We start from the raw sequence: 20,035 nt of genomic DNA, 5'->3' as shown, positions 1-20,035 counted from the left end.
CTGTTTGCAGATGTGGTCACCCCCTCTCAAAAAAGGTATATTGGAACTGGAAAAGGTTCAGAAAAGGGCAACAAAAATGATTAAGGGTATGGAATGGCTGCCATATGAGAAGAGATTAATAAGACCAGGACTTTTCAGCTTGGAAAAGAGACGACTAAGGGGGGATATGATAGAGGTCTATAAAATAATGACTGGTGTGGAGAAAGTAAATAAGGAAGTGTTATTTAATCCTTCTCATAACACAAGAATAAAGGGCCACCAAATAAAATTAATAGGCAGCAGATTTAAAACAAACAAAAGGAAGTATTTTTTCACACAACACAGAATCAGCCTGTGATACTCTTTGCCAGAGGATGTTATAAACTCCAAGACTATAACAGGGTTCGAACAAGAACTATATAAATTCGTGGAGGATAGGTCCATCAGTGGCTATTAGCCAGGATGGGTAGGGATCATGTCCCTAGCCTCTGTTTGCCAGAAGCTGGGAATGGGTGACGGGGTGGATCACTTGATGATTACTTTTTCTGTTCATTCCCTCTGGGACACCTGGCATTGGCCACTACTGGAAGACAGGATATTGGGCTAGGTGGACCTTTGGTCTGACCCAATAGGCTGTTTTTATGTTCTTATAACTCACAAATTAAACAAGCTCTAAATTTAAATGCAATATAATGTATTGTGGGGAGTGTTCAATTTGTGTTTGCAGTTTAGTGCTTAGACACTTTCCACTGTAGTATATTTATGCATTGCTTTGAGGTAGTGTGAAATTAATATCAGTATGTTCAAAAGAGTCTTTGAGACAGAGAATGCATAAATGATACCTTAGAATGCTATAGATAATCTTACATTTATACCTAAGTGGAAAAAAAGAATGAGTTTTATGTAATGCTTTTATACTCCATAGATCTGTTCTCAAAGGTATTATTTACTTAAAAATGTATATTCATTCTATTCACAATGAAATGAAATGAAAGATAGAAAATTAAGTCCCATAGGCTGCACATCATTCTCTGTCACAATATTATTCCAGGATTTGTACTCTCTGGGCAAATAGAACGTAGATGGAGGTGATGCTTTAGTTCTCTAAGGAGGAGATTGTCTGCCATATCAGTGTATCACAGGCTCTGTCCACCCAGGGCCTCATTCTGATTTCATTTACTCTGGTGTAAATCATGAGCAACCCCATTTGAGTTACATTGGTGTAAGTTAGATCGGAAGAAGGCCTTGAGTGCCTCCTGATAAGCACAGTTTATGTTAGACTTGAAGTAAATAGAGCAGACTGAGCAGTTTATGTTCCTGTCTGGAGACTGCCCAATACTATAACCAGAAGTTGGAGAGGACAAAAATGAGGTAAAATGATATGGGCAGAAGCTTTTGTTCTTTGATATTCATAGTCTCCAACACTAAAATGTTAGTGCAAAAAGGGTGTTACAGATAGCATCAGTTGTCATGTAATTTGTTCCTAAAGATAAATAACTCTGGGTAGCTCCTTCTTATTTCAGGCAATTTACCCTGCCCATCCATAGTAAGCATGAAAATAAGAAGGCTTCATTCTTGTTTGGTTTTATATTGAGAACTTTCAATTAAGGCAGCCACTTGAACACCGTCCCTAAGTTCATAGTGAACACAAAATATGACAACAGGTTGCTGCCCTATAATTAGGGAGCTATATCAGCCAGACACTATGATTTCTAATCCTGTTAAATGGTACATGATCCATCTGTGTTTTCTCCATTAGCACAGTGATGCACCTCAAAGGAGAAGCATAGTTCTCTCCCTGAAATCTAACAGTTTTCTCCCTATACTCATCCCAAATAGTTTAATTTTTGAGAAGTCCATTGAAAATAAGTGTTTTGCCACTAACATATAATGAATTATCATAGTTCAGCTCTAAGTTATAACCATTCACATGCAGAAAGTACAGAAAAGTCCTATTACTGGTTTAGTGGTTTTATATACTTTGATAGTTAATGATTCATGTATTGTAACACTTTCTGTCCAATGCCTGATACTATTATTAGGACATAGGGTGAACTGATCAGTAAACTTAGTTTTCAAGGTGTTCTAAACATAAATCTCCTGTACTCTAAAATCTTGTGGATATGGGTTCTCTCCTTTCCCCCACCCTATGAGAAGAAGAACCAAAAATTGAAGTTTGAATATCAGGGTGCATCACACAATATTTACAACAAAAGGGCTGTCTTGGATAATGAAGTGTGGGTCTTATCTTTGTTGCATTATCACTGTGATTTGTCAGAATCAGTCTTTCGTTCTCTGGTTATTTTCTGTGTGCCAAGGCCAACATAAATATATATGGAAAAAAAAACATAAAAGTGTACATAGCAATCGCATAAATTCATTTCACTTAAGTGAAATCGACATTGTTTTTTTTCCTATGTCTTCCAGAAGCAATATGTTATTAAAGACAAATTTGAACAACACACTCATAACTGATGTATATAAAGGACCAAAAAATCCTTCATGCTGAATGTTTATCTGAATGTATCAATTAATTTTGAGGGCATCTGATTTTTTTCTTATTTGATCCAAGTACGTAGAGTTTGGTATCTTTTTAATAGACTCATAGGTTTCATACACATATATTTGTTACATTTGTTTGTTGTTGAATTTGATTGAGGGCTTTCCTTATGTTAATCTATTGCCTCACCTTGCATTGGGACTACTCATATGAGGAAACTGAGCAGAGCTTGGCTTTAAAAGATAGAAAATAATGTACCATTGGAGCAAACTATACATTGTATTCTGGCCAGACTGTTTGGCATTGAGGAAAAAATTGTTAATTGCAGCAGAGAAGGAGGAAGGAAATGAAGGGTCTTATGTAAATTCTAGTGAAGAGTGAACCAAGTGGTATGGTTCATTTTAGGATAAGTATCCAAATATCTGATTGTCTTTCATATCTTTCCTGAACTTATACAAAGCTTTGTAGCCTGTACTTTCAGGTTTGAGTTGAGTCAGAAGTACCATTTTTTTCCAAAACTACTTCCTGCCAAAACTAGCAAATGTAGATGAGCACTAACTTATTTAATAATAATCATAATATTTAACTGAATTTCCTGAGTGTCAGCAGATTTGGGTTAGTATCAATTGTGTTTTAGGCAGAGCAATACAAATAATGTAAAGAACTGGCTAGTTATCTACATGTGATGGAATATATAAACACCGCACTGGCAGAGAGCTCATTTAACTTATTCTATAGCACCTGGAAAGAAGACAAGTAATTAAGAATTAGACCTGGCAGTGGAGAACCAGACTGGGTGGTCACTACAAAGAAAGGACTTCAGATAGTAGGGAGATGGAACCCAGGGGAGAAGGAGTCAGGAGTTTCCACTTTCTGGGAAAGGAATCACATAGGAGCTTGCAAGATGGCACTTGTGCCCTGGGACTGTCCTTGGGGGGAGAGGGCAGGTGAGGAGAAGAAGATGTCACTCCCAGAGCAGATCTGGGAGAAGAGATGTTCAGGGAAGAAGCTTTGAGGTTCAGCAACTCTGGAGGAGCAGGGCCTCCTGGGAGAAAGGCCTGGGAAGTGGTAGCACTTTGTAATGGAGAGTAAGGAAGAACTATGTGAGGAACCTGCTGAGGATTGATCCTGGGAAGGATGAATGAGTTTTTATTTCTTCAGTTTTGAGTTGGAACTCTGGAAGGGGTGAGTGGTCTGCTGTTCATAGGTGCTGAGCACCTCCACTCTCACTAATGTCTACATTCGCCTTTGACACTCACTCCATTTGTTTAGGCATCTAAATATGAATTTAGGTGCCAAAATTTAAACATTCATATTTGAAAATGTTATCCGTAGCTGTGTGGCCTACTATCCCTGGACCTAATCCAATTTTTAAATATGTTTATGGGAGAAAAGAGAAATAAAGGAACTATTAAATTTAAACCAAATACAAGGTAAACAAGCCAAATCTCAAAATAAAATGTGAAAAGAGCCTGTTTTATCATGTCCCTGAAGCAGTAACTATAAAATTTCTGTCAGTACAACTGCAGGATGATTGAGCCCCCAAGTTATACTTCTGAATGCCTTTAATAGGTATAACTTTATTGCATCCTTTTGGATATCTACCTTTCAGCAAATTTACCTCTACTTAGCGATGGCCTGAAAATGATATTGCTTTTTAAATTTCGAGTTTATTATGCATGAATGTTAAACATTTGAAGGAGGTGATGGGGCAGGAATGTTTTTCCAAAACCATGTTGGGATTATTTACTCTTTTGGGTAATTACTGCTGTTTAAGTTACATGATAGCACGTACTCTCCAAAGTGAAGATCCACATTCCTAACCACAGTTTACTTTCAATTCCTTTTTTAATTAACTGAGAAGTTTTCAAATAGAAAACAAAGAGTCTAAGATACCAACAGAGGAAAGCCTGCAGTATTATAATCTTTCAGCAGTGCTTCTCAGTGGTTAATCAAAAAATGTAGATTTGAATTACCAGCTGCTGGAAATATTTTAATAATTGAAAAGTAATGAGCTTTTTGAGTGGGGAAGGTGGAAAATCCTCTTCCTCTGACTCAGTGGCCACTGTTAATTTGAGCAAAAGATAAGTATGAATCAGGAGTATAGAAAAGCAATCTGGACATGTAGTAGAAGGATGAGATTATCTGGAATTGATAATCCCTTTTAACATAATTGAAAATTATACATTCTACTGAACATGATTTGCTTTAATCCTGTATATTTAGGCCCTGTTCCTGCAGTGAATTCCACACAGTGGATGCCTTCATCCACATAGAAGTCTTTTTGAAGTCAGTGGGGCTTTGTGCAAGTGACTGAATAGATTGGGGGCTGTTGCATTAATTTAGGTGGAATATATGGACTAAAGGTATTAACATGACCCAGACACTGGCCAACATTAAACAAAGCCCAGGGCTTGGTATAAAGAGACCTCGGTTCACTTAGAACCATGATAAGCACACCATTTAAACAGTTAAATCATTTCAAATGTGAAGTATGAAATAAGGTGTTCATTTTAACAACATCCCTTGTTCCCTTTCCCGTTAGCTGCAGAGAGTTTTTAAAAGGAAACCTCCCTGTTGTTTGACAGTCTCTTAGAAGGTATTAATGATGATAATAACTGTTCTTTTTGGGGGGAAAAGAAATTGGTTGAGATGGGCTGCTGCTGCTATTGCTCTTGTTAAAGTCCAATCTTAGAAGGACAAGTCCCCTTGTTTGACAGTCTCTCAGATGGTATTAAAGATGGTAATAACTGTCATTCCAGGTGGTATTTGAGATTCAGCTGGAGTTGGTAGGGGTGGCAATCTCACCTGCATCCTCCTCTCTCTGGCCCATTCTGGTCAGGATGCCTCCCAGGATCAGGATGATGAAGGCCCAGGGTCCCAGGAAATGCGGGGGTGGCTGCCATGCTGGTAAAGCTCACTCCAGTAGCTTCCGTCTGTTCTTTCTGTCTCTTCTTGTTGTTCTTCTGTGCTTTCCCCACAAAATCTTTCTTCTGAGGACCCGGAAAGTGAGTGATGGGTGGTGATTAGTTTGTCCACCAATTAGGCCTAATCTCCGACATACCAATTTCTGACTCCATACCATAATTTCAACACAGCCCTTGAATCATATTAAGTTGGCCTTTTTGTTTAGACTAATTAAGTTATCATATCTCCCTTTTATACCTTTTCCCTTCAATATTTGCTACTTATAGATTATCGTAACATCTCATGATTTTTTTTTTAATGGTTGAGCTCACAATTTGGATAAATGTTTAGGTCCACTTGTCACAAAAGGACCTTAAAGAGTCTGTTCTCTATTTGTGTTCATCTAGACCAGGATACACATAAGATCAGGAGATTACTATTTTACATCCAAGTGATGGGTGCCCAGTGTGCACAGATACATGCTAGGACACCTGAGAAGAACAAACACAGGATGGAAGTTCTCCAACCCTGATTCTCGCTTCCTAAATAGCACTGGCAAGCCATTCCTCCATGATATGAGCCAAAGAGATGAGTTGCTGGACAGTGCCTGTATTTCAGGGACATATGCCTCCTCACACAACAAACTACGCTCCCAATATTCACTTTTAACCTTTTAGAAGTAATAATATGCATGGATTGACTGTGTGTAGAGCCAATGTTGGCCAGAACATAGGTGATGTATTTGTTCTTGTATGGGTCCTGTGCCATAAATGCCTCTGTTCTTCTTGGTTAGAAAGCTCTTCCAAATTAGATCTGCTTGGGAATTTTTTAACAAAATGGTTTTTTTTTAATGGGAAAATGCCAATTGGATGGAACCAAATATCTCTGTGGAATGTATCAGTTTCAGTAAAAGTTTTTCAGGACCAGGATGGAATTTTGAAAGCAACAGGGACTAGAATAGCTGCTGGCCACGTGGTAGAGCACTCCTATTTGATATTAGAAGACCCACCTTGTGCCTCATTTCATATCCTATATGAATCCTAATCTCTGGGACAAGTCTCTCCAGAAAATTTTGAACGGTCTTGGTTTTGACCCAGTCTGGAATGGGGATATTTTTTGAAATCTCTACAAAATTTTGTATGATGGAAAAACTGTTTCCCACCCAGTGTATAGAACTCTTTTTGTGAGTATTTACAGACAGACTTGAGCTTGAAAAAGCAGCTAGGTAGCTGCACAAGTTTTCCCTGTTCTGGATCCATTTCTTGGTTGTTTGCCCATATTTATGTATTTTTAACTCTAAACTATAACTTTATCTATTTAAACTGAGTTGCCTTTTTTGAAGTCACCATACTCTGTTGCTTATCCTTTTAAGCTGGCAAAGAAATGTTAATATGGGTGCATGTCTGCACTGCTTTTGCAGAATGTAATGCCATCTCTGTATAGCTGAACTGTTCAGGGCCAGAAACTGGCTCTGAAGTTTACATACTAAAAAATATAAGTAAAATTTATACCACTTCCTACCTCCCTACAGTTTCCTGACATTTTGTGTTTTTGTCAGAAGTGCAGAAGGTCAGAATAATGTGTGGAAGGTTATAAACCTTGTAATGACATATATCATAGACTTAAAAAGTTTAAATAGTCAGAATTTTGACCAGCCTCTTCAGAGCAGGCTACTCTCACTGTAAACAAAGACTAATGATGATCAACGGAGGATCAAACTGTAGAATGATGGAAAGGTCAATGTACACAGTTTACAATCATCTTTCATGGAATAGATGAGGCATTAAAAACTGATAGTGTACTCTGGTGACAAAGTACATGAAAGAAATGACACAACACGAATAATCTCTCATAAGCATCATTGTAATGAGAAGAAAGAGGAGGGGTTTAACTCCCTCTTAGCCATTTGGTCAATGAGCTTGCAAAGCGAGGGTTCCTACTTACTGAGACTACCAAAGGTGAAGTATTAATGCTTATGTTTGTAAACAACTGATTCATCTGAGAACCAATTTATTTTAGAGATTCTCTGTGAATTTGTGGTAGTTCCAAAGTGGAGATAAAGCTGAACTAAAACTTCATCTGAGAGTATTTCCAATGGCTGGTAAAGGTCAGATTTTGATTTGAATTTTGACCCTAGACACTATCACTATATTGAGCCAAAACTTGATTCCAGATATCCCTCAGGAGTTGGAAATGTTTTTTTTTCTGTTTTGGAGCCATTTCCAATCACTTTAGCTCAAGGCAATATCTATTGTGAAGCAAAGGATTAAAGTTTTACAATCTGAATTGGCAACACTGGGTTAGGGATTTTGGGAGGACCTACAAAACAATTTACACGCTCACTCTCACTCTCTCTCTCTCTCTCTCTCCAGCCTTCAAAACATACCAGACCCTAATCATGATCACATCAAGGTGCATGGGGCTGACCTGAAGGTGTTGAGGAGGATGCCTACTAGAGTTTTTTGTAGGCATTCCCATATTTAGCTGACCACTGTATATAAAAGGGTGTTGGGAAACCAGTATTTGCAACAAACTCATACTTCAGAAGTGGAGTCCAGCTGCTCATGCTGAGGTCTGTGCATCCAGTGAACTCCATTAAAATGTTGGCAATTTTGTCGTTTGAAATTAATTAGTGTTACTGAAGTGTTACAGGAATTCCTGTGTATAGGGAACACTTACACTAGCACAGTAAAATTAATTGCTTTCAGAGGGTAAATGTCAACAATATAATGATGCCTGCTGTAGCTGTCAACATTGAGACAAGCTTTCCAGTGGATAATTTTCCAAATAAGCCAGGGATCTAGTGGCCACTCGGCCCCCAACCACTGAAGGAGTCTGTGTGCATTGTAGCACTCATGTAGTGCTATATTGAACACCGAATTCTGCCACCTTTATTAATGTCAAACTGTGCTCTGCTGCATGATTGGCCCCACTGATTTCATGTGGTGTCATTAACAAGTATGGGTTTGAGAGCTGTCCTGCACAAAAACATAGCATTTTCAGATGCATGTTAGAAATGAAAAGTGGTGAGTTAAGGGAGATGTCAGTAAATTGCATGACTGAGAACTGGCACACCAAAAGTAAGATTGCCAACTGACCCAATGTGCAATAGCAGATCTCCTAGATAGTGAGTTGGTAATATCTGAGTGAAAAAGCCTAATAGGATGGGGCTCGAGGAGTAGGGTCACCAGCTGTCCCCATTTTATAGGGACAGTCCCAATATTCAGGTCTTTGTCTTATGTAGGTACCTATCACCCCGCAGCCCCTGTCCTTATTTTTCACACTTACTATCTGGTCACCCTATCGAGGAGAAACATTTTAATATAGCCAGGACCTATTTAGCTCAGGGTGTTAAAAAACAGCAGGGCCAGCTCAAAGAATCTTTCACTTTAAAAGCAGCTGTTTCATGTATTGTATGCTAGGTAATAACATGAAAGTATGCAATGTTTCTAAAACTAAACTGGCTCTTGTTTGAGAGAACTTTTTATAAAGGTACTGCAACTGCAGCTAGCATTCAAGCCATGGGCACAAAGACTGATTTCCTGGTGCCTCTTCCAAACTCTTCTGTCCTGCAACACGTGCTCCTACAAACTTCATGCAATTGCTACAGCAAACAGTGTAAAAAAAAACAAACCTCGAGGTGAGCACAGTATCCACCACTAGGTTCTCAGTTTTGTGAGGAAAGTTGCTGCTTCATTCTGTGTGACCTGCAGGCAATAGAAAAGCCTTTCTGGTGAAAGCCCAACTTTGCAAGAATTGCACCAATGAATTCCTGTCTTTTAGGTATCGTTCAAACCACTGGGGATGATTTTAGACACATCAGCACCATTTCTGGGCCATCGAAGCAGTGCATTTCAATAAGCAGCCAAATTTCTACGTCTCAAATGTTTTTGAGGTATGGTTCAGAACAGGGTATTCTTGTTGTGAAGAAGTCTATTTAAACTTATCCACACATCTTTTATGGAAAAGATTCTGATAAAGAAATCCAAAAGAAAACCAGGAATTCCAAATTACTTCAGAATGATTGAATGTCACTGAGGTAATGGCCTTTCATAATAAGACTAGCTATGGGAACAGCAATTAGACCCACTTGAACCAGGAGGCTATCTGCAGCTATGCAGGTTCCAGAGCATTACCATTTTCCCTGTGTGCAGCTTTATTGGGAAAAACTGTTAAAAATGCCAGGTGTGCTCTTAAATTTTTAGTTGGGTTTACCTTAATTCACATAACACTTGGGTAAACTTTGATCTGATTTCTTAAGACCAAAATAGCTGCCCTGCAAACATCTACATCATCATCTTGGAACCAGGGCCGGCTCCAGGCCACAGAGCGCCAAGGTGTTCTTGGGGCGGCACGCTGCAGGGGGAGCTCTGCCAGTTGCCAGGAGGGCGGCAGGAAGCTCCGGTGGACTTCCCGCAGGTGTGCCTGTGGAGGGTTCACTGGTCCCGCGGCTCCGGTGGAGTATCCGCAGGGACGCCTGCGGGAGGTCCACTGGAGCCGCGGGAGCGGCGAGCGGCAGAGCGCCCCCCGCGGCGTGCCGCCGTGCTTGGGGTGGTGAAATGGCTAGAGCCGGCCCTGCTTGGAACAGTAACTTTACCATTACTAGAGTCAGACCATCAGCCAGTGTAAATCTCCATTGATTTCAAGCTTCTTGAAGTCAATGGAGCAATATGATTTACACCAGCCCCTACTTTTTAAGATACTGTGTTCTGCTTTTGTTTTATGAAAAGCTTCACTGATAGGTGGCTTGTACAAAGTTTTATTGGTGAAGTCATTTTTAACAGGTGGCTTGGAGGGCCAGGCAGCCTAGTGGTTAGAGCTGCTGGCTTTCAGTTCAGTTCCTTCCTCTCTACCAGGTCCTAGCCCAAGGCCCTGTGTACATCAACCCCTGAACAAGAGAGAAGGGGGAAGGTGCCCCTCCCAGCAGGGAGTCAGAATTCATTGACCTGGGCTACTTCCTACCATTCTGTTCAGTTTGGGGCATGGTCTCTCTAGTTGAATTTCCTGGGTGGTCTGCTTCCTATAGGGTTCCCTCTTGGATCTCGGGCAGTGTCTTGACACGGTCCCAGGCTTCTTCATGTGGAGCAGCCATCAGTTGGTGATGGAGAGCCCCACAATATCTCTTGGGTTCGCTCACTCAGTTACCTTACACTGGTGCTGAAGGCTCCTTCACAGTCTGCCTTGGCTGGTGCTTACTCCCAGATTGGCTGCAGGTATAACAGGGCAAGGCTTGCTGAGCCAAAAGGCTGTCTTTAACCTCTGCTGTGCTACTTCATCACAGTCTACCCATAAACTGCCATGCACTTTCCTTCTGTTATAAGAAAGGAATATTTAAAGAAGGGGACTAGTTAACAATGTTTTATGGGTGATGGTGGACACATTAGCTCTGATCATTACTATTTGTCTCATGCAAGTATTTGATTTCACCTGTGCCTACGTGCCTGGATAGACCCAGCCAACATGCTGCTGTGTTTTTATATAGTTCTTCATTTTCCCCTTATGAATCATACATATCTCATGTACCCTAATTAACATATAAGATTATCTGCACAATGACATACCATTTCCTGAATAAATCCTTCATTTTAGGGGACCTTTTACTACTTCGTTTCCCCCCCTAACTGAAGAAGACATCCTGGGAATTATTCACCTCTTTATTCACAGAGGTTTTTACACCCGCTGTTGTAGCAATATCATTTTATACAATAATCAAAGCAACCTCACCAGCTAAAAAGGTATGGCTAGATCAGAGATTGTATGGGAGACCTTCAAGGAACACCAAGTGATTTTAGAAAAGTATTGCTGCTGCTAACAGGGAAAAAAAAGATTACTATCCAATCAGTTCTAAACCATGGAACTGTTATAGTTGGTGTATAAGGGTATAGTGCTGCTGAAGGTGGTATCTTCCTACCAAAATGTTCTCCACAGCTTCACAGTGATCTAGTATTTGCTTTCACTTCCCACTTCTACACTTCCTCTTCTACACTGAACTGTAGGAGGGGTAGAAACTATAGGAGGGTAGAAACTCTTATTTCTCAAGACATAAGTTAGCCATTGATTGCAAGGGTTAGAAAAAACTTAAGTCCTGGGCAATTCATTTCATAATTGTCTGTTACTGGGACTTTAGACCTTACTGTTCAGCAAAACTTTTAATAGTAAAGAAAATGAACCGTTAGAACACCATGTGGGATGTCGTGAATTTTCCATCACTTGATGTTTTTAAAATTGGGATTTGGATGAGTTTCTAAAACATATGCTCTCGCTCAAGCACAAGATATGGGCCTGCTGAAGGAATTATTGGGTGAGTTCTATGGCCTGTGCTATTATAGGAGGTCAGACCAGATTCTCAGAATGGACCTTGCCTTAAAATCTATGAATGGAGGCAGGATACTAGCTACAGTGATCACTGGTGTGATCTAATAAGGGAACTTCTATGTTTCTAACCCCTGATAGCATGCACTATTCAGCAACCCCAGATGTTGTACCCCGGAGATGGATCATTTTACCTGCCAGTGATATACAATCATATGTATATCCCTCATCTTCTGTAGAGACATTCTGGGGCTTAATTAATATTTGTTATAACACTTTGATGTCATCTAATGAAAAGTGCTATATACAGTATTATTACAGTTTTCTAGTGATAAACTTGCATATCTTCTCTCAAAGTAACTCCAATTGCATAACTATTATTTCTCCCCCTCAGAACAAGAGAGAGGAAGTCTGTGACTAAAGCACTAATGAACAGATTTGTATTCATTATTTTAAAATGTTGTTTAAAGAAGCAGTTCAAGTCCAAGGCTTCAAGGAATCTCAGCTGGATTACTGAAAAATGTTTAGAATTTGTAATATCTGTTCATTCCCCTAGAGCTGCTGGAACTCATCAACAAAACAATGCACCAAATTCTTAGTTCTAACTCAGTGGAAGTGACAAGATCCTTTAGGAACTGGGTCTAATGGTTACATCTGAGAGCCTGAATGTTAGGCTTCTATTTCTGGCTCAGCTATTATTTTACAGAAGGATCTCTGCAAGACACCAACCTTCCAAGCCACTCCCTTATTTCTAGGGCGACCCTATTTCCCAAAGTGAAAATAGGACACTGTGCAGGCCTCGTCTGAGCCGTCTGGTGTAGCCTCTCACCCGAGCCCCACTGCCCATTGCTGGGGCTGACAGCCTGAGGCCAGGTGCCTGGTGTTGCCATACATATGTGCCTCTAAGGGGTGTGCCCCACTTTTGGGGCAAAACTTGGCTTTTGTCCCATTTGCTTTTCTCTACTGATAATCAATTGCCGGCCAGGCACAGTTAAGACCAATAAGACCTTGTGCAAGATTTTTAAAAATGGGTCTTAAAGTTTAATCCTAAACCCATCTTTAGTATTCTAAATAAGTGATGCAAAATTGCTCAAAATTGCTGAGCACTCAGCAGCCTCAACTGAAGTCAATGGAAGCTGCTGGGTGCTCATTGCTCAGTCATGTATATCAATCATGAAAATCAAGTTATTTAAGATCCTAACTTTAGGAATCAAATTTCAGCTTCAACTTCCCTGTGAAATGGGAATAACACCTGTATTCCCAGGGGTTTTGTAAGATTTAGTGATATATTAATTAATTAAAGAGCTTGTGGATCCTCAGATGATTGCAAAGCAGTATTACCATTTGCACATCTAGAATTTTACTATGAATATATGTATTGTTTTAATAAAATCTGCTTCTCTGAACAGGGTTACTAAAGAAGGCTGGTATCTGTATGCAGATAGTTCAAATGGAGAATTTGGTCATACTGCTGACATTGCCACTCCAGTCATTTCACTCACTGGACCCAAATGCAAACTGGTATTTTGGAATCATATGAATGGTGCAACAGTTGGTTCTCTGCAGGTACTGAAAAGACATTAGAGTTTTCTGAAATTACTGTATAAAAAGTCATGCCCTATCATTTAGTTTCATCAAGTCTAGACAGCTAATAAATGATAATGAACAATTATCCACACTTCACTGCCCCCAGTATGGTGTGACTGAGGGAAGTGTTATCTGAAGTAAGTTCCTGAAATGGTAACTTTTTACAGAATGGATGTAGCTTCTGTACAAGTAAAGCTTTGTACTGCATAATCTCTCTTGCTATTAAAATACATTGAGTGGATATGTGAACATCAAGATCTTTGGCTGTGACCAAAGGGTTACAATATGAAACTATCTTTTGTTAGATGGGTTTTTTTTTAATTGGCTCATCTGTGTGATTTCCCCTTGAGGTTTCCTTCATATTGTTGCTTAATTTGATTGAAACAAGCCGAAACGAGATTTTACCAGCATTTAATTATAAAAAATATTTTACCCCTACCCCATTCTGCACACCACTGTAAAAAGGAAAGCACTTAGGTTTAGTTTACACAAATACCTAACCCATGTAACAGCATATTGACCCAATTCATCTGAACTAAGAGAATAAAACAGGGAAACAATTCTAGACAGGTTTTATTGCAGTAAGTATAAATAATTGTTATGGGGTTATAAATGTATAGTATAGAACAACAGCAGCATTTCAAAAATCCGTAGTAAAAATATTTTGGATAAAATACACAAAGGCCAGATCCTCAGCTGGTGTAAACTGACAAAGCTCCATTGACTACTCAAATACTATAAGTACTTTAAAAAGGATGCTGAAAAACTGCATAGAGTTAAGAGAAGAGCCCCAAGAATGATTCATGGTCTGGGAAACAGTCCCAACAGTGAGAGATATAAGGAGCTCTCCCTATTTAGCTTATCAAAGGAAAGGTTAAAAGGGGAGTTGATGACAATCTATAATTACTTACAGAGGGAGAATATACGTGATACTAGAGGGCTCATTATTTTAGCAAATAAAGGTATTATAATATTTGATAGCTGAAAGTTGACATCAGTAATGTTCAAACTGAAAATAAGACTTTTTAATAGCGAAGATAACTCACCACTAAAAACAAGGGATGTGGTAAATTCTGCATCACCCACAGTCTTTAAACCAAAATTGGCTCTCTTTCTAAAAGGTTTGTTTTAGTTCAGCCACAAGTTATTGGGATGGATGCAGGAATCACCAGGTGAAATTCTAAGGTCTGTGTTAAGTGGAAGGTCAGACTCATATTGGTCCCTTCTGGCCTTAAAAATCTGGTATGACTCTGTCTGCGATTCAAAAATATTGGAACTAACTAATCAAGGAGCTTTCATTTAACTGTTTTGGTACCAATCAAAGGCTCTTTTCCAGTGCCTTGTTTGGGAATAAATTGGAAATGCTTTCCTCACTAATATTCCAAGGTCTGGTATCAGATTAAAAACTTGTGGTCAAACTCTGAATTAAGTACTCTCCCATTACAATATGCACATCTATCCAGTAGAAACATTCTGTTACAAACATAAAAACAGTTGCATAATTGAATTGCCAAAAAACTGCATTTTGTATCTGCAAAGCAAGGTGGACAAACTTTCTCAGCTTTCTACTGTATCGTTATTAGCTGCTGGATGTAGGTGTAACTTACTAGGAGAAAGAAACAGATAAGGGAGACAAGCTGGAAGCTTAAATCAGGCTTTCTCAGTGTAATGAGGATTCAGAACTGGTCATATATCCCCCTAATAGACCTTCCCATCCTGCAGAGTACTGAATATTCCAGGCCTGATCTAGAAAAACATTTAAGCATGTGTGTAACTTTAAGCATATGTCAAAATTTAGGTAAATAAAACCACAGAACAATTAGTATAACCTGAGTATATCTTCATTAAGTACTTCTGTCATACTTTTCTTTCCCAGGGCTCTCTATATGTCTTAAGCTTGAGTCTTTTTAAAGATTAGACATTGCTCACATTTTAAAAAAATAAAATAGATATACTTGGATTTTAATGGGTCATAAAATATGATGGCATTTAGTCTTTACAAAGGTATGACAACTAGCAAGAAATGGCAGAAAGTTTGAATTTCTAGTGAAGAGCTGGGACTTGCCTATTAAGGAGTAGTATTTGACCTTGGAAAATTTACATCCAAGTCAAATTGTGCTTTTTTAGAAGATCATAGTTATTCTCACGTTCGATAACAATGAAAACATGTAGATGTATTATAATGTACATTTCTGTTTTCTCCTTTATTTTTACCTATTTCTGTAAGCCATTATTGATGGAGGATATCTGTAGACTCTTTCCTTTCTTGTCACTTCTTATGCTTGGAAAATAATATCCCCATCCTCTGTTTTTTTTTAAAAAACACTTCTGAAACCCTATTGTGTTCTGTGAAGCATCTCACCATGCCCCACTGTGTCTGTCTTGTGTGTTTAATGTATTTCACTCTTCCCCCTTGTGTCTCTGGAGTGAAAGCTCTTCAGGGCAAGGGCCCTGTTATTCATTGGGCACAGCTTACCTGTTGTATAGCATCACATATGCTTCTGGGACTACATACATTTTCAAAAATGCCAGTTTTTCATTAAAGTGAAAAACGTCTAGGTCATCCTAGATCTCAAAAATAGGATTACACTGTGAGGGGAAGATGATAAATCCTTGAGAGGAGAGGCAGTTCTGGAAACAGGGGATGTGATGTAGTTTTATCAGTACTGACTGGAGAGACAGCTTGACATGCTCTATCTACCTGATATTGTCAGCTGAGTTCAATTCAGATGCTCAAGAAGTCAGAGAGAAGCACATTTAGGATTGCTGCTCATGTGGAGAAGTGACTCTCCAATTCAGTGACTATTCACTGAGGCAAGACATTAGGAGGATATTCTGTGCACCTGCCATTGTCCAAACAGATCGAGTTCTCTGTATTGAGAGGACAAGTTTATTTATGGATAAATGGGATGCTTCTTGTGTAGTTGGGACACCCAAAACACTCCTAAAACTACAATGGAATAATCTAATAGACATATGAACTCTTAGACCTTTTATTACTCTTGCCATTAAGATTATTTTCTCATTCATGGGTCCTGAACCTATCGGTTGCTGAGCATCTCTTGTTTGCGGTTGAGTGCTCTCCACTCCTATTCAAATCAATGGCAACAAAAAGCACTGAACTCAGCATGTACAGAGGACCTGCTCAGAACCTGTAGCATCAGGCTCACAAACTAGTAAACCATGATTGTTTTCCACTGATAATTTTAAAGTGTGGGATAGGGGTTAATTTAAGGGCAAACTCCGACTGAAATGACTATATTAATGAGTTGAGAAAGATTTGATTTGACATGGAATTCACAATTTCTCTTCCAGGTACTCAGTAAAATTGATGATGTTACAGCTGTCCTTTGGGTTCAAAGTGGCTCCCAAGGCGCTCAGTGGAACAGAGCAGAAGTGTTCCTAGGAATTCACTCTGATTTTCAGGTTTTTGCTTGTATTTCATGTCCATTAAATCAATTCTAGATTACATTTTATCTTAATCATTCCCATTTGCACCCTACACACTTTGTAGCTCTTCAATCCAAATTGGTCTTCTGAATTTTAAGAACAAAATCATAGAATCATAGAATATCAGGATTGGAGGGGACCTCAGGAGGTCATCTAGTCCAATCCCCTGCTCAAAGTGGGACCAATTCCCAACTAAATCATCCCAGACAGGGATTTCTCAAGCCTGACCTTAAAAACATCTAAGGAAGGAGATTCCACCACCTCCCTAGGTAACCCATTCCAGTGCTTCACCACTCTCCTAGTGAAAAAGTTTTTCCTAATATCCAGCCTAAATCTTCCCCACTGCAACTTGAGTCCATAACTCCTTGTTCTGTCATCTGGTATCACTGAGAACAGTCTAGATCCATCTTCTTTGGAACCCCCTTTCAGGTAGTTGAAAGCAGCTATCAAATCCTCCCTTATTCTTCTCTTCTGCAGACTAAATAATCCCATTTCCCTCAGCCTCACCTCATAAATCATGTGCTTCAGCCCCCTAATCATCTTTGTTGCCCTCCACTGGATTCTTTCAAATTTTTCCACATCTTTCTTGTAGTGTGGGGCCCAAAAGTGGATGCAGTACTCCAGATGACGCCTCACTAATGCTGAGTAGAGGGGAATGGTCATGTCCCTCGATCTGCTGGCAATGCTCCTACTTATACAGCCCAAAATGCCGTTCGCCTACTTGGCAACAAGAGCACACTGTTCACTCATATCCAGCTTCTCATCCACTATTATCGCTAGGTCCTTTTCTGCAGAACTGCTGCATAGCCATTCAGTCCCTAGTCTGTAGCAGTCCATGGGATACTTCCATCGTAAGTGCAGGACTCTGCACTTGTCCTTGTTGAACCTCATCAGATTTCTTTTGGCCCAATCCTTTAATTTGTCTAGGTCCCTCTGTATCCTATCCCTACCCTCCAGCATATCTACCACTCCTCCCAGTTTACTGTTATCTGCAAACTTGCTGAGGGTGTAATCCATGCCGTCCTCCAGATCATTAATGAAGATATTGAACAAAACCAGCCCCAGGACCGACCCTTGCAGCACTCTGCTTGATACCAGCTGCCAACTAGACATGGAGTCATTGATCGCTACCTATTGAGCCCAATGACCTAGCCAGCTTTCTATCCACTCTATAGTCCCCTCCCTGGTCTCCAGACCAAGTATCTCAGCTGTATCCTAGTGAAATCTATGAGGCAGGGAAGAGAGGTATACTTCAACCCAGCCCCTGGAGCATCTCCATCGCTGCTACTCCAGCTTAATGAGTGAAGGCCCTAATGGCACAATAACCCGCCAGCATACCCTTTCTAAGGTAGAAGGAGCCATGTAGCTACCAAACCTCCCCTAGCCCTGAACCTTACTTGTGTGACAGCTTCCCCAAATTCTTTGTCAGGTGGGGCATTGCCAGGGTTGGAGCTAGGGTCCTAGGTCCCAGTCCTGTGTCTCCACACAAATACACACCCACCCTCCCTCCTAGGGATCAGTGTCAAGCACCACACTTAACAATTCAACAAAAATTTTAGCTAAGCCAGACAAAGCCAGAAGTAGACTCAGCACAGGAACTCTGGCAGGTGTTATACATACTCGCTGATCCCAGTACAGCATACAACTCATCCCCACCCCCAACACCTACTGCTACACACACACACCCCTTTGCCCCACAGCAGTGCAACTCCCCATTCCCCTTGGGTCAGTCCAACCTATCCATGCATTCTGATACTGCCTGGGTTGTGAGGTCAAGCTAGTGGGTTCTGTCATGTGGTCTGAGGTGCCTTACAGTCTGTGCATCTGTAAGAGTTCCCTTGTCCAAGCACCAGTGTAGCATCTGTCCAAGGAACTCCTAGTTCAGACTCTGCACCCCTACACTCTCCTGTGACTCTGCTCCAACTCAGCTCTGCTGCTCTTGACCTCTTTCTTTGTTCTCTCGCCAAATCTTCCTGGACTTTTCCCCCATCCCCATCTGTTCATTGGCTCAGAACCTCCCAGGTTGTCCTTGTTTTGGTGTGGCACTTCCCCACCAGCCAGTCAGCTTTGCACAGAGTAGCAAGGAGTGGAGAAAGGAAGGGCAGGGCTGGGGAAAGGTTGGATTTGGATGTGGAGCTCAGAGGGGTGGAGACTAGGCTGAGGAGCCGGGGAGAGACGGGACAGGCGGAAGGGTTTGGGAGGTGCATGGACAGAAAAGTCTGGGTCTCTTTGTCAGGTGGGAGTTATCAGGGTTAGTTAAGGGGTCCCCGCTCCCAGCCACACACCTCTGCACAAACACCAACACTCCCTTCTAGAAGGTCACTATTAAACTCTGCAACAAGCACCAGGCTTAACAAGAGAATAACAGTTTTATCTAACCAAGGTAAAGCCAGGAGTAGACTTGGGTCAGGATTCTAGCAGGAGTTTACAGATTCCCTTGCTCTTGATACACAATAAGAGCATAAGAACGGCCATACTAGGTCAGACCAATTGTCCATCCAGCCCCGTATCTTGTCTTCTGACAGTGGCCAATGCCAAGTGCTTCTGGGGTAATGAACAAAACAGGTAAGCATTATGTGATCCATCCCATGTAGCCCATTCCCAGCTTCTGGCAAAGAGACGCTAGGGGCACCATCCCTGCCCATCCTGACTAATAGCCATTGATGGACCTATCCTCCATGAACTTATCTAGTTCTTTTTTGAACCCTGTTATAGTCCTGGCCTTTACAACATCCTCTGACAAGGAGTTCCACAGGTTGACTGTGCATTGCATGAAGAAATACTTCCTTTTGTTTTAAACCTGCTGCCTATTAATACACAGTACGTGACCCCCCCTACACCTGGCTAGGCGCACACAGACTTTTTGCTCCATGTCAGTGCAACCTTCTGTCCTGCCCCAGACCACTGGGGCAGTCTAACCAATCTGAGTACTCTGATGCTGCCATGCACTGTGAGTTCAAACTGGTGAGTCTTGCTGTGTTTTCTCAGCCGTCCTGTCAGCTCCAGGCTGTGTATCTGTAATATTCCCCTTTTTGCAAGCATCAGTGCAGCAGCAACAGCAGCAGCAGCTGGCTTTCCTTCAAGCACCTCAAAGTTCAGGCTCTGTACTCTGGTGTCTCTGCCTCAGCTCAGTGCTTTTGCCACTGCAAGCACTGCTTTTTCTTTGTTATCTCTCCAAATCTTCCTGGCTTTGTCCCCAGTCTGGTCATTAGCTCAAACTCTCCCTGGTGAGCCATACTTCATCCTATGGCCTCATTTTGGAGTTGCACTCCCCAGCCAATCAGGTTTGTGCAGAATAGT

General features: G+C 40.7%; 1 protein-coding gene across 1 annotated transcript in view; it reads left to right on the top strand.

Annotated features, from left to right (window-relative positions):
• Positions 1–20,035, top strand: part of MALRD1 (MAM and LDL receptor class A domain containing 1) — a 435,870-nt gene that overhangs the window by 163,213 nt on the left and 252,622 nt on the right. The window contains 2 exon segments of the mRNA XM_075061940.1: positions 13,108–13,264; positions 16,601–16,711. Of these exon segments, the coding sequence (XP_074918041.1) occupies positions 13,108–13,264; positions 16,601–16,711 (268 nt within the window).

Source organism: Chelonoidis abingdonii, chromosome 2, assembly GCF_003597395.2.
Source record: "Chelonoidis abingdonii isolate Lonesome George chromosome 2, CheloAbing_2.0, whole genome shotgun sequence".
NCBI classification, from domain to species: Eukaryota; Metazoa; Chordata; order Testudines; family Testudinidae; genus Chelonoidis; species Chelonoidis abingdonii.
Note: the sequence above shows the minus strand (reverse complement) of the source record. Positions and strands in the feature narration are given on the sequence as shown.